The following is a 15,130-nucleotide window of genomic DNA, read 5'->3' as shown; positions in this document are numbered from 1 at the left end:
CTTCTCCGCCATCTCCCCTCCTACCCGCCTACACCCCTCAACGTTTGTCCGTCCTCTGCGCCTTTGGCCGTCAACCTACTGGGTGATTTTTCTTCACACCTCCCCTTCCTCCCCACTTGCGTGACAGCTCTCCACGCCTCCCTCACACCTCCGCTTCCCAATGACAGCTTCCATATTTCTTCCATACTCTACCCGCTCACAATCCGAAGAAGAGAAAGATTGCTATGAGGATCCATTGCTGCATGCACTAGCGTTTCTCTGTTTGAGTCTTTGAACGAGCGTGCTCGCTTCTGACCCCGGCTCGAAAAACAAAACAAAAAACATGTGCTATAGCCTTCCCTCCCGAAAGATTGCTATGAGGATCCATGCAATAGCCTTCCCTCCCGAAAGATTCCTATGAGGAGCCATGGCTGCATGCGCTATAGCCTTCCCTCCCTCTTCTACAACTGCACAAACATTCTTGCCAAAATCTGCCATGCCAAAGCTTTTCCCTGCCGATTTTTGAAGCTTCTTTGCAGAGAAACCATAAATTGGTGTCGCACTATGGAGGACAAAGAGGCTCCTGCATTTCCCGTGCCAAAAGAGCAAGCCGGTTGCATTTTTTTGTTGCAGGAAGAGAGAGATTCATGAAGTGTTAAATTTGTAACACATGCCGTGTAGTAGGTAAATTCACACGATCTCCTGCTAAAAAAAAGACACCTAAGACACCTTAAGGATTTCCTTTAAAAACCAAAAACCTTCATTAACATCGCCTAGTAGCAACACTTAATTAATTGATGCGAAAAAAAAAAATTGGGCACATAGTTTCCAAATTTTGTAAAGGAGATACTACGGCCTCTTTTAAAAAATGAACGTTGGGAAAAAAAACAAGTGTTGGTATTGAAAATTCCAGATATATTCTACTCCAACTTGTGTATGTGCATCACTAGAACTTAGAAGGCATCTTAGACCTCGTGCTCGACACCCACAGAGGTCGAGACCGCCCCCCTCCTCCACGTCTGTGATTCACACACAGAGAGACGCCTACTCAGCCTGGACAAAATAAACAGACTGCTGAGCATGTGTGCAGAGAGACAACCCCCCTTTCCTCTGTAATTGCGTGTGCGTGTGTGTGTGTGTGTGTGTGTGAGAGAGAGAGAGAGAGAGAGAGAGAGAGAGAGAGAGAGAGAACTCAGCCTCGGCAAGAGAGAGCCTGGTCAACACTTCTACAGGCACACAACCGCCCCGATTCCATACCCCAGATATCGAGCGAAGCTCCTCATAAGCAAGCGCTCGAGAGAGAGATGAGCGAGAGATAGCTCACAACATCACCCATAACTAAGGAAAAAAACACAGAACCTTAAGCACTCCACCCCTCGTTAATTAATGACACGAGCAAAACCGTGAGGGGATGTATATATTCCTATGTTTTGGCACGAGCAAAACGGTGCACTGGGGATATATATATATATTCCTATGTTCTGGCAATACGATTTCATTTATAATGTTAATTACAGGACAAGGATCAAAACCTTGGATTGAATTCACATGCGTGTGCAGCTCCCGAGCAAAAAATGTGGACACACGAATGATATAGTCTAGGGGTTGATGGAACACTCGGTTGGGGCCTGTTGGTAGCGTTCTGTATCTGAGCAATAGTTATACACCATGTAATTTTGCTTAACCGACTGCAGGCTTGCATGCTCCCGAGGGCTTAATGAAGTGTAGGGGGCTTGGGTCCACCAGTTATCTGAGCCACACTCAGGCTGAGATTGGGTCAATTCACATGCGTCCGCGTTGAAGCCCCTGTAAGAGGATATGAAAGGAGCATGCGTCCAATTAGTCTTGATAAGGCCCCCTTGTGTAGCCCACTCATCCCCGTTCCATATGCTTGAGAAAATCCCCATGGCCTGGCTGTTTAGGTATGGAACCCCTTGCTTCTCACTGTTCATGAACACTCTTATGGGCACATCGTCAACCAAGAACCTGCAAAACCCATTAAAAAACATGCCTATTACCAATTGATTATGGTTTTTTTTCTCTCTATATTGTACTCATTTCAAATTATTTCATGTGCATTTCATCATCTTAAGAGCTGATTCTTACATTACATGGTCTTGGTTCCACAAGAACGAGTAAGCATGGAAATCTTGTGTAGGATCGAACCAAAGATATATCCTTTGCTCCCTCCCACCTATCCCATGGGAAAACACATTTGTCTGTAGAATGTATGGTTGGCCCGATGTGTTTCCCAGAAACTCGAAGTCAAGCTCATCACGAGTTAAAGTGTTGGAGGATGCCATCTGAAATACAATGCGATTCGAAATTCATGCATTTTAAGGGTTAGACTTGGAATTCATTTGTTCTTATTGAGCCCTAAGACTTGGAATTAATCGAGTCATTGGAACCATTCTATGCTTAGAATTGCACAAAATGAACTACAAATGAGCTGCAATAATTGACGAGGTAAATAGAAAGCTCACATAGTATGTGGTGACAACACCAGCAGAATCACCAGGCACTAGCTTCATTTGCATGCTCACACTACCAAAGAGGTAGGACTTTTTAGAAGCAAAGGAAGAGCCTATCAAAACCAAAGGCGTGTTAATGGATATAGAAAAAAGATTTACAATGCCTAAATTATTTTTCGCGATATTGCATGGAGTTCCTAAATCCGCCACCGATTTAAGCCAAAATTTGTTTAATCTAAAACTGTCCCAAGTGTCAAAATTTAGCTAAGCTTCAAAAACATTTTACCTCCTTTTTCTAAAAATAACCAACTTGGGGGCCCAACTTATTAGGAGACTAAAGATTGGAAACCTGAAGAGTTGTCAAGCATGAGCCAGAGCGCTTGTCCATCAGAGGAGGTGGTGACATGGTCGAAGCCCCAGGTGATCACAAACTCTTCCTGGAATGTATCAGCAATGGCTGGGTGGATGACAATAATTAAGATGAAGGAGATGCAGGCAAGCTTAGTGGAGCAAAGCAGCATAGAGCAGCTAGCAGCCATTATGCGATGCTTTGAGTTGCGGAGAGGGGGGAACTTTATAGGCTTTGGAAATAGAGGTGAGCTGAATTGCTTGGAGGCTTAATAGGGAGCCAGCTGGGTTTGGGGAATGGTGTGTGGCAGCGTGTGTGTGCTTCTGGGGAGGAATCGAAAGTACGCCAAAGTTGGCTGGGCTGTGAGATGGCGACGGTGAGACGGCACCCACACGCGCTTTGGTACTGCCGAAAAGTAAGGCCAGCCAGGGCCAGAATCTGTCTGAAAGTGTCGGGTGGCGGCGCTGGTGGGCGGCTTTGGCCACAACGGACGGCGGACGGTGAAAGGCTGGGCAAGTGCACAATGCGCAATACACATCTGCTTCTTGCGCCGTCGTGGCGGCACACACCACGCTACATGTCTCTTTACACATCTACATACGTGTCTCTGTACATGTCTACATACGATACGCCACGTCGACAATAAAGCAAGGCATGATGTGGCGATCCCGTCCTGGTTTTCGTCATGACGTGGCACGTCTGACACGTGTCGGTGCTCTTTCCATGGCACCTCAGCAGTACCACGCAAAAGCAAAGAGGTGGCCGGCACATACCTCAAAACGCAATGACGTGGCTAGGGAAGATTAGACACGTGAAGATGGTAAACAAGCACAGTTGTTGCTGACCTGGCGAACCACGTAGCGGCTTACGGCTTCGTGCGAGCGTGAGCTAGGCTAGCTGTTCGGCACGCCCCGGCGTGACCTCCCCCGTGACCGCTTGCCCACTCGCAGTTCTGCTGCTCCTGGACCGGAACATCAAAGAAATCCGAATTAACAAGCACATTCTACCTTATAATAATGGTCACAAGCGTCGCCAACGCGAAGATTAGTTTTTTTTTTAGTGCAAGGAGTTTTTGTATTATTAGTATCAATAAGATACAGCACCCAGGGGTTACTGCTAAACTTCTTGGTAAATAAGATCAGTCACTGCTAAACTTCTTGGTAGGAAGCTAAGTAAATTGAAGATGTTACGCGAAGATTAGTTAGCCCCAATGAACCAATACAATAAATTATAATTAAACAACCAAACACTATTATTTATTGCACGTACAAGTAATTAACTCGCGGAGTATGGTACAATAAGGTTATGATAATATTTTTGAGAGCCAACGTACAAGTAATTAACTCGCGGAGTATGGTACAATAAGGTTATGATAATATTTTTGAGACAAGCCCTAGCCAACATTTATGGGAGCAAATAGGGTACAATAGAGTGAAAAAAGAAATTGGATTAATTAGTGAAGGAGATGTTTTTTTTTCTAAGTTGTTGGGAACTAATAAGGTTTTGATTCGCAATTTGGACTTACTTATAATTTTATCTTGAATCCATCGAAATCGAACCTATACTAAACGTTCACTCTTCTTAAAGGTAGTTACGACATTGCATTCATTTTTTTGTCCATCATTTTTTCTCCCCCTCTCCCTCTCTCTCTATCCCATGTGTAGCATGGGACAAGGAGGAAAGGACATGGTTTGTAGACATTGAAGTGGTCTTTTTCGAAAGCGCTGAAGTGGATTTTTCGAAGGCTTGTGCTACATCGAGTAGCACAGAGGGCGACATGGTCTCCAGGCGTGCTAGCATGCATGCGCTCTGTCTCGACAAGAACGACACCTTTAGTGTAATTTTTGACGGGCATTTTCAATTTTTGCAAGTATTTTACAACCAAAATGTTTAAAAAATGGTGTGATGCCCGTCCAAAAGCAACTATGGGTGAAAGTGATGATAGCGATAATGAGGAGAACATCCACAAGCTAGAATATATTCCTTTGTGCAATAAGAAGGGATAATAATGGTATTGTAATCACATGGAAATGTAATAATTGACTCTTTTAATATGTTTCTCTCTCAATGGGAATATTGTAGTCACAAATAAATAATATGTATGGTTTTATTTCTGTGTTCCTCTTTCTAAATGGAGAGAGATGAATTTATGTAAAGAGTAGACGCATTAGCGATTACGGTACGTACTACGTAGTCATTTTAAAGAAAATTTTATGGGGTAACTACTATGTAGAGGCTTCTTGTTTGAAACGAATTCGATATATTGGTCAGTGCCAAAAAACAGTAGTCCAGATCGTGGAAGTGTTCGAGTGCCTCCCTGAGGTTGTGGGATCGAATCTCCTCGGATGAAACCGTGAGGTTGTGTGTGTTAATTCAAGTTCTCTCTCTCTCTCTCTCTCTCTCTCTCTCTCTCTCTATATATATATATATATATATACTAGTCACTGGTATGGTTATTAGATTATGGAAACATTATTGAAATTGCTGTTTAAGAAAAAGATTATATTTAAGGCGAAGCTAAATCTTCTAGATCCAAGGAGATAGTACGCGCTTTGATGGCGGAGAGAGGTCCAGGCTGGCGAGATTGGCTGCGGTCACGTCGTCTGTGAGTGCGTGTGAGTTGGGTCCAGCAAACACAAAAGACAAAGCGTACGAGCTGCCACAGCAGCGCCTATCGTAGTATCGTCCTCTGGTGAGATACGGCCGCTTTTTGCCCCTTGGCTACGTGACCAATGCCCCTATATGCTACATACTCAATGATCATCATCATTCCCTTGTAACGACGATTGCGATGGACGTAAACGTTTGTAAATTTGTAGCGGTGTAGGCGTCTATAGCACGCTACTGTTTTCGAAATAGAATGATTGCCTGCCACCTCGTTGTCGTCCCTTATCACCGACCTACTGATACCCTAGGGCATGATTCCGTGACGTTTAGAGGCTCGACTTTGAACCATTTTAGCAACTTAGGGCTTGTTTCCACCCAAGGAGGGGGACTTGTGGAGTGTGGGGTGGGAATACTATCCAAGGTCCCTTGGTGACTTGGGGTGCCTTGGGGTATGCTAGCCCGCGCCAAGGAAATTGCATCTATATGGGGATGAGGTGCAAGAGAGCGGCATAGCACGGACCCATGTTAGGCACTCTAGAACGTACTCATGCACTAGGTAGGCACGTTACGCCTCCCGTGTTGCGGTGGGGGTTCTTAGGTGTCGAGTGCCCAGGGGGATGCCCTCTCGACCTTGACACGGCAATCGGGCCGAAACGTGGAAACAAGACCAAAAACGGTGGAAACGGTGGACCGGCGAGGGATGCCCTCCCCACCTTGACAGCGATCGGACCGAAATGTGAAAACGATCGCCGTCAAGGTGGGGAGGGCATCCCCCGGCGCACTCGGCACCTAAGAACCCCCACCGCAATACGGGAGGCCTAACGTGCCTACCTGATGCGTGAGTGCGTTCTAGAGTGCCTAATATGGGTCCGTGCTATGCCGCTCCCTTGCACCTCATCCCCATATAGATGCAATTTCCTCTACGCGGGCTAGTATACCCCCAAGGCACCAAGGGACCTTGGATAGTATCATTCCCACCTCACATGGAGTTGGTTTGGGAATTAAAAATGTAGTTTTTTTTTTCTTTTGAATTTGATGTTCCTATTGGCATTTCAAAAGAAGGTGAAAATCTTGATTTCAATGCTTGAAAAAACCATTAAATATGAGCAAGGAAAAAAAACCATTAAATATGAAAATCTTGATTTCAATGCTTAAATATGAGCAAGGAAAAAAAAATCCAACCTAGTTTTAAACCCCTCTATATCCAACGAGATTTCAAATTTGTAATGGTTTTAAAAAACAAGATTATGAAGTTAATATTCTGATAAATAAAAAATTTCAAGCTCTAAAACCAAACTATATTTATGGAATTTAATTTTGGGTATCTATCAAAAATTCACATTCTTTTATAAATAAAATTTTAGCCCTTCATAAATAAAGACATCCCATTTCAATGCAATCAAGATATTTTAATTTCAACACGAAAAATTACACTACAAAAACCAAGTTTTTCAAGTAGGCCATATTTCACTAAAGTATAGATATTGTACTTAGCATTACATCAAAAAGATATTGGAAAATGAAAAGTATATATATTAGAGAGATCCCCTATGAGCCTTGTGTGTGTACATCATCTTGTCCACTTCATCTTTTCTAATAGCTCTTTGATGGTGAAAAGTATATATATTGGAGAGATCCCGCGTGTGCCTTGTGTGTATATTGGAGAGATCCCCTATGAGCCTTGTGTGTATATTGGAGAGATCCCCTATGAGCCTTGTGTGTGTATCATCTTGTCAAATAGCTCTTTCATGTTGCATATTCTTCCAATTCTTTTAGATCCACTTCATCTTTTCTAACTCAAGGTTCTAGAGATATCCCCTAGTGTGCAACTCTAGGCAAACCCAAAACTTGAAGTGCTAGTGATAATCCAAATTTTTTATAATTATGAGTATCCTAAACTAAATCACCCCTCCTAAACCCTTTGAATTCCCGACGGGTCTACATGTAAGAGAAGGTGCCTTATATACATACCAAAGTGCCTGAGGTGAATCACAAGGTAGAAAGTGTCTAATATGTTGTTGGATGCGGTGGATTTGGAGTGAATATCATTTAAAAGAATGCTGCCAAGAAGCTAGGTCTCAACAACTCAATACCCAACCTATTCACACTATTACAAGCAGGCCTATTTGCGATGCTTTTTTTAACGAAAATGAACATGTAAAAAAACCCCGAAAGCGTCGATAAAAGCATCGGTATTATATCATCGACATACGTGCCGAAATAAGTGCTGAAATATTCGTTAAAACATGCATTGCAATAAGCGTCGAAATAGTTTATTATTTTGCAAGGTTTTATTTTGACTCTTTAATCGATGAAAATAACGATGACTATTTCAATTGTTATATCGACTATTACTTCGACGGATACATTACAGGTTTTAACGGCCACATCTATTCAGTTGATGTTGATGCCCTCTCGCTCAAGTTGCTCAAGGAGGGCATATGTGTTGTGCTTTAATGTGTACCTTTCCTCCGTATTTGATTGGCACAAAGTATAGAGGCTTACCATATTGGCCACATCTATTCAGTTGATGTTGATGCCCTCTCGCTCAAGTTGCTCAAGGAGGGCATATGTGTTGTGCTTTAATGTGTACAGAGGCTTACCATATTGGCCACATCTATTCAGTTGATGTTGATGCCCTCGTGCTCAAGTTGCTCAAGGAGGGCATATGTGTTGTGCTTTAATGTGTACCTTTCCTCCGTATCATTTGGCTCATGACCGCCGACCACTCTTTGCTGGAAGCAGGAAGCATGAATATTTAACAGAAATGAAATGCATATTATGCCAACAAAAGTGAATGAGTGTACTATTAATACTTACAAAGTACGTGTGAAAAGTATGCTAGCCACCGCTCCCAAGATGGGAGCTCCCTACACTCTCCATTTGCTTGGTTTGCAGCCTCCTCCTACTACTTATACCTATGGGGATTTGCGTTGTGTTTCTTGTACTCCTCACCCATGGGGATTTGCGTTGTGTTTCTTGTACTCCTCACCCAAATCTCTTGTATACAATACCAAGGCTTTCCTCCCCTATCTTTACCCTGCATGTAATGTCACTGCACCAGTGCTTTAATACATTCACCATGTGATCTTTAATCCATCTAGAATGGACCTCTTCACTGCCTGGTGTTGGCTTAAACTCACTCTTGATTTGATTGACGATGCGGTCCTTCTTTACTTGATTGAGTTTATGCCATGTACTCATAAAATCGTGGGCGAAGACTATATGGCATAACTCGTTGATTTGAGTCTTCATCTCATTTGCCAACATCATTTGAGGACTGTTGACATTCAAGCTCGATGTCAGCTTGTGCCAGTTGCACTATGTGCTGGCATGTTAGGTAGTAACATGTGTGAGAAAAAAAATGACCGCATCCAGTTGGTCATAGTGTGTGGACATTAGCTAGGGTTAGCAGTGTGTGGACACAACACATGTAGTGTGTTGTAGATTATGGATTATGGTTTCATGCATTGGGTGAGAAGGGAGATGGCTTCCCTCTATGGTTAGGGTTTGCTTAATACATTAGGGTTTGCTCCTGTGTGTGTGTCTCCTCTCCTTCTACCTGTTTTTTCATCATGGTATCAGAGCTTGGTGCTCTCTATTAGGGTTTATGAGTGAGTGAGAGAAGAGGGAGAAGAAGCTGTGAAGAAAAGCTATGAAGCTTGCCATTGGAGCTGTGAAGCTTGGAGCACACTGATTTTCATCAAATCTGAGAGCTTGGCCTATCAGGTAAGGACTACTAGCCATCCTTGAGCGGATTGCAGGTGCAAAAACACAAACAACACCAGATTTGAGTTGGTCAAAGCAAAGAAAAATTTTGTTTTGCAAGCTCTCCATTGAAGCTTGAGTGTGGTGAATGTATGAGGCAAATGATTGCAAATCTGACAAAGAATCATGTATCTGGAAAATGGGAATGTATTGGCAACTCATGTGCAAGCCCTACATTGAATTTGGAGCAAAGTTGATGCATATTAATGAGTGGAAATTCACTGGTTTGAAGCCCTCACAAAAACAGAGAAGAGATGTCCATTGTGGATGAAATTAAAGCCGGGTTTTTGCAAAAATCACCTCATTGATGGATTGTACACATGCCTAAGAGTGTTGGGAAATCACCTATACCTTCAATAGCCACTACAAACCTCTCAAATCTCCTCAGGAGAGCAGGCGGTGCAGCTTGTAGGGCAAAAACAGAGCAGAAATTTCAATACTTTGCAAAGTGGAGACCAAATTCTACTTTGGTGATTGATTAAATTCAAAATTTTCTTAGTAATTTTGTGGTACACACACTTGAGAAGGTTGCTATGTGGTTGGTTGAAGCAATTATGCATTATGGAGATGATTATGAGTTGATTAAACAAGCTGTCTACAGTGATTAGTGAAATAAAGGGTCATTAATCGGCTAATTACTCTCTCGACTTAAACAATTGGTCTAATTCCTTTTACATTGAGTTAGTAGACATCATTGCTAAGCTAATGAATGCATGGTCTCTCAATTTGGACAAGAATCGAAGGAATTAGAGCACTTTTACTGGTGGTTTTTCGTGGTTTTATTGGTTTTTCTCAAAACAGAGAAGGGGATTTGATAATTTTGGTATGTATGCACCTTGGTTGGTGTTGATATGCAACATTGAGCTTGTTTAGGTGTCAATGCAAGTTATCCATACTTGATTGAACCACTGCATTGCAATTTGAAGCCTTGGAAAGCATGCCAGAACAGGGTACTTTGGACTATGTATGCCAGTTCAATTTAAATGCAATCAGAGTGAGTTTGTACATCAACAGTGAAGTTCGTTGAGTACTTTGAGTATCTGGAACACTTATTAGAGTGTGGTTGAGCTGAGGAAGGCTCGTTATAGAATTGGACGTGTGCGGAAGGTGCATTTGCATATTGAACAAATATGTCAGACAACCCAGTACAGATTGTGGGTGAGAAGTTGGATAGAAAGAACTTCTAGGCATGGAAGTACAGGATTAAAAGCTTTCTGAAGGGAAAAGGTTTTTGGAAATCAAACTCAGTGACTCTTTTCATGATGCATCTACTAGCCATGATGATAATGGTAGAAATCAGGCTTTCTATTCACAAATTTCTATTCACAAAGGGGATTTAGAGGCAGGGGGAGATTTGCATCACGTGGTCTTGGTAATGGTCGTGGATGGTAGGATAGGTCACCTCAACAGAATTTTGAGCCTACATATGGTGCTAGAGGTGGTCATGGATATACACCTCAAAGAAGCAGAGGTAATCCTCGTGGAAGAGGATGTTTTGGTAAGGCCAACAAGCATCTATGCAAAATGTGGAATGCCATTACTGTGGAAAATTTGGTCATATAGCACGTGATTGTTTCCGCAAACAAAATGATTTGAGAGGGGGTAGAGCACAACATGGTGGACATTATACACAACATGGTGGACATTATGCACAACATGGTGGAAATTTTGCATCAAGCAGTAATGATGGCAGCGCAAATCACTTGCCACATGAAACATGTCATGGGATCTATGATGACAAATGGTGACAGTGATAACACTTAGTGTATGGACTCTGGAGCATCAAACCATATGACTTGTCATGGCGAATGGTTTGAACATATGAAGCCTATGGATGTGAAAGGCTATGTGGAGACACAGGAGATGATACCCAACATGCTATTACACATGTTGGAAGTGTACCATTGGTTATGCACAATGGTGAAACAAAGTCTATGGTGGCAGATTTCTTGTATGTGCCTTCTATTACAAAAAGTTTGGCCTCATTTGGTCAAATGGTGGAACACGGTTTACAGGTTCGTTTCAACGAGCATGGTTACTTCATTGAGGATTTCAAAAATGGATGTAGAGTCATTGCCAAAGGCAAGAAAGAAGGCAGGTTATTTAAGTTGGATGCTGGGATTCCTGAGTTGAAATCAGCCATGTTCTCTAAAAGACGAAATGTGGTACAGGACATTAGCATAAAAGGATTGGACATGTGAACATACAAAGGTTAAAGAACATGCAGGCAAGAGGCATTGTTAGTGGGCTGCCTAGATTCAAGTGTGATGGGAATATGCATGTCTGTGATGCTTGCCAGTTTGGAAAGCAAGCAAGGTTGCCATTTCCTAAAGAAGGCAACATGAGTAGCAAGCCACTTGAGATAGTTCATAGTGATGTATGGGGTCCTGCACAAAACCCATCCATTAAAGGCAGTTTGTGTTATGTGACATTCATTGATGATTTCAGCAGAATGACTTGGATTTACTCTCATAGAAAAAAGTGAAGTGTTGGGAAAGTTTATGGACTTCAAAGCTTTTGTAGAGAAGCAATATGGCTCTTGGATAAAAAATTTGAGGATAGATGGAGAAGGTGAATACACCTCACATGCTTTTGAGAATTTCTTGAGAAAGCATGGCATAAGAAGGCAGTTAACTTGCAGGTATACACCTCAGCAAAATGGTGTTTCTGAGAGGAAAAATAGAGTCATTTGTGATGTGGCCAGGGCGATGCTCAATGAAAAGAGAATACCAGATTATTATTGGGCAGAAGCATGTGCCACAGTAGTGTATGTACTTAATAAGACACCCACAGTAGCCATACATGGGAGTACGCCAGAGATGCATCTTACAGGTTTTAGGCCAGACATTGGACACCTCAAAGTGTTTGGTTGCATAGCTTATATGCATGTGCTAGACAAGAGAAGGAAGAAGTTGGATCCTAAGGCAAAAAAGTGCATTTTTGTTGGGTATGCACATGATCACAAGGCATATAAATGTTACAATCCACAAACTAGGCAAGTGGTTATCTCACGAGATGTGGTGTTTTGATGAACTTGCTAGTTGGTACAAGAAGGCAAAGGATGAGGGTGTCATTGATTCCATTGATGCTAATGTGCATGTGAACTTGCCCACAAGCAAGTTCTATTTCTATGTCTGGGCCAACAGAGTCTGAGAGTAGCACTATACGTCCATGGTCAGGACACTTGAGACATGGGAGTGTGAGCACTAGGAGTAGTGCTATGGATAAAGGGAAAAAGAAGGTTGAAGGAATTGGCATTGCAGGTTATGAGTCGTCAAGTTCAGAAAGTTTGGATGAGGAACTTGGCATATCAGTTTTGTACACCAGGTGCAAGGCAGGATAGATATGTGCCTCCACAGGTGTTCAAAGTGATCCGCATGCATTGCGGAGATCCCAAAGGGTCAGGTATCTAGTTGACAGGTTGACATATCGTGACTTTGCTATGCATTATGCATATATGACTTCTTTGGTGAAGCATGTGGAACCTAAATGCTATACAGAAGCTATTGGGAAGCATGTATGGGAGAAGGCAATGGATGTTGAGATGGACACATTGGTTCATAATGAAACTTGGGATTTAGTTGCCTTACCACAAGGCAAAAATGTCATTGGTTGAAAATGGGTTTATAAGGTAAAATGCAAATCAGATGGTTCCATTGAGCGCCATAAAGCACGGTTAGTAGCTAAGGGTTATGCACAAACCCAAGGCTTGGACTATGATGAAACATTTAGTCCAGTTGCAAAGATAGGAATAGTGAGAGCAGTCATTGCTATGGCTGCAGCAAATGGTTGGGAAATTCATCAAATGGATGTGAAAAATGCATTTCTAAATGGTGATTTATAAGAGAAAGTTTATATGGCACAGCCAGAAGGATATGTACACTCGAGGTACGCAGATTAAAGAAAGCATTATATGGTTTGAAGCAAGCACCTCGTGCTTGGAGTGATAAGATAAGCCGATATCTTATCTCCCTTGGATTTCAAGTTTCTTCAGCAGATTCTTCACTCTATGTGAAGAAAACAGATCATGGGATTGTCTTACTTGTCATCTGTGTGGATGACTTGATTGTCACAGGAGATCATGCTACAGATGTTATGCATGTCACAAGAAGGCATTGAGTGGGTAGTTTGATATGAAAGACTTGGGTGAATTAGGATATTTTCTTGGGGTTGAAGTGATCAAAGACCATGCAGGGACATGGTTAGTGCAACACCAATATGCATTGGATATGTTGGCAAAATATGGGATGACAGGGTGTAAGCCAATGAGTACACCTTTGGAGCAGAATGTGAAGCTACGGGTTGATTTTGATGAAGAGTTGGATGATCCATCTATGTATAGAAAGATGGTTGTTGGCAGTCTTATTTACACGACTATCACACGCCCGGATCTCAGTTATGCTGTGGGGCTAGTAAGCCAATTTATGCAAAGCCCCAGAAAACCTCATTTGGATGCAGTGAGACGCATTATGCGTGTAAAGACCACTGCACATTATGGTCTTCTTTATGAGCATGGTAAAGGCTTGGATGTACACGGCTACATAGACATAGATTGGATAGGTAGCTCGTATGACAGGAGGTCTACTAGTGGTTATGCCTTTACATTTGGAAGTGCAGTGGTGAGTTGGAGCAGCAAGAAGCAACCTACTATTGCTTTATCTAGTACAGAGGCTGAATACAGGGGTGCAGTCATTGCTACATGTGAAGGAGTATGGTTAAAGAGTCTCTTGGAACTGATTTGGGTGAGCCTATTGATGGCAAGGTTGTCATTCATTATGACAACATGAGCAACATACAGTTGGCCAAGAATCCTGTTTTTCATGCGCGGACCAAACACATAGAGGTCCACTATCATTTTGTCAGAGAGAAAGTGTTGGATGGTATAGTGGATTTGCAATATGTGAAGACTGAAGATACATCTTTACAAATCCACTTAGCAGGGAGAAGTTTGAGTACTTCCGTACTATGTTGGGAGTACATGGGATGAGCTTGAGTACATGGGATGAGCTTGAGGGGGAGTGTTGAGAGCTTTGATAGCCCAAGCTCATCTACATCTTCATCTATGGCAGTACATCATGAGCTCGAGAGGGGCTGTTGAGATTCAAGCTTGATGTCAGCTTGTGCTAGTTGCACTATGTGCTGGCATGTTAGGTAGTAACATGTGTGACATAAATGGTCGCGTCCAGGTGGTCATAGTGTGTGGACATTATCTAGGGTTAGCAGTGTGTGGACACAACACACACCACATGTAGTGTGTTGTAGATTATGGATTATGGTTTTATGCATTGGGTGAGAAGGGAGATGGCTTCCCTCTATGGTTAGGGTTTGCTTAATACATTAGGGTTTGCTTCTGTGTGTGTGTCTCCTCTCCCTCTACCTGTTTTCTCATCAAGGACCACATTTCCCTCCACTACTTGGTATTGGGAAAACGAGCCTATTAACCACATTGGTTAACATTATTTTTAAGGGTGGCTATGCTTCTTGTAACTCATTATTATGTAACCACGCTAAGCACTTCATGTAAATGATTAATGGGATGACCGAGCTTATGACATGTGTAATGTCGGCCGTAAGAATAAGCCTAGGTGTACATAGATCTAGGAAATTAGTTTTGGGACCCAATTGTTAAATGGGCAGCCGACCCCATTATAAAAAGAGAGTTCATGTATATAAGTGACTTATGAAATATGAAAAGGGACATTCCCATTATCACAATTGAGCTTTCCTTCTCTCTCTCTCTCTCACTCTCTTATATAGCTATGGTGGTAGTATTGTATGTGTTGATGCTTTCTTGCTTGATTATGGTGTTATGCATGTAGGTGATGGTTCTTATCTTGCTTCTTCTTCTACTTCTTCTTCTTGTCTTCTTTCTTGCTTGCTTGATTATGGTGTTATGCATGTAGGTGATGGTTCTTATCTTGCTTCTTCTTCTACTTCTTCTTCTTGTCTTCTTCTT

General features: G+C 42.3%; 1 protein-coding gene across 1 annotated transcript; it reads right to left on the bottom strand.

Moving 5' to 3' along the window:
- Nucleotides 1–1,443: 1,443 nt before the first annotated feature.
- On the bottom strand, nucleotides 1,444–3,034 carry LOC147624637 (xyloglucan endotransglucosylase protein 34-like). Its single transcript, XM_086820003.1, has 4 exons — nucleotides 2,800–3,034; nucleotides 2,463–2,563; nucleotides 2,086–2,282; nucleotides 1,444–1,965 (listed from the first exon to the last, which is right to left on the bottom strand). The coding sequence occupies exons 1-4, from the start codon at nucleotides 2,987–2,989 to the stop codon at nucleotides 1,578–1,580; spliced, it is 876 nt and encodes a 291-aa protein (XP_086676129.1). The 5' UTR covers nucleotides 2,990–3,034; the 3' UTR covers nucleotides 1,444–1,577.
- Between the last annotated feature and the right edge of the window lie 12,096 nt (nucleotides 3,035–15,130).

This window comes from Cibotium barometz, chromosome 25 (genome assembly GCF_041138505.1).
Source record: "Cibotium barometz isolate CiBa-2024 chromosome 25, ASM4113850v1, whole genome shotgun sequence".
Taxonomy (NCBI): domain Eukaryota; kingdom Viridiplantae; phylum Streptophyta; class Polypodiopsida; order Cyatheales; family Cibotiaceae; genus Cibotium; species Cibotium barometz.
The sequence above is the reverse complement of the archived record's forward strand: the minus strand, read 5'-3'. Positions and strand labels throughout refer to the sequence as shown.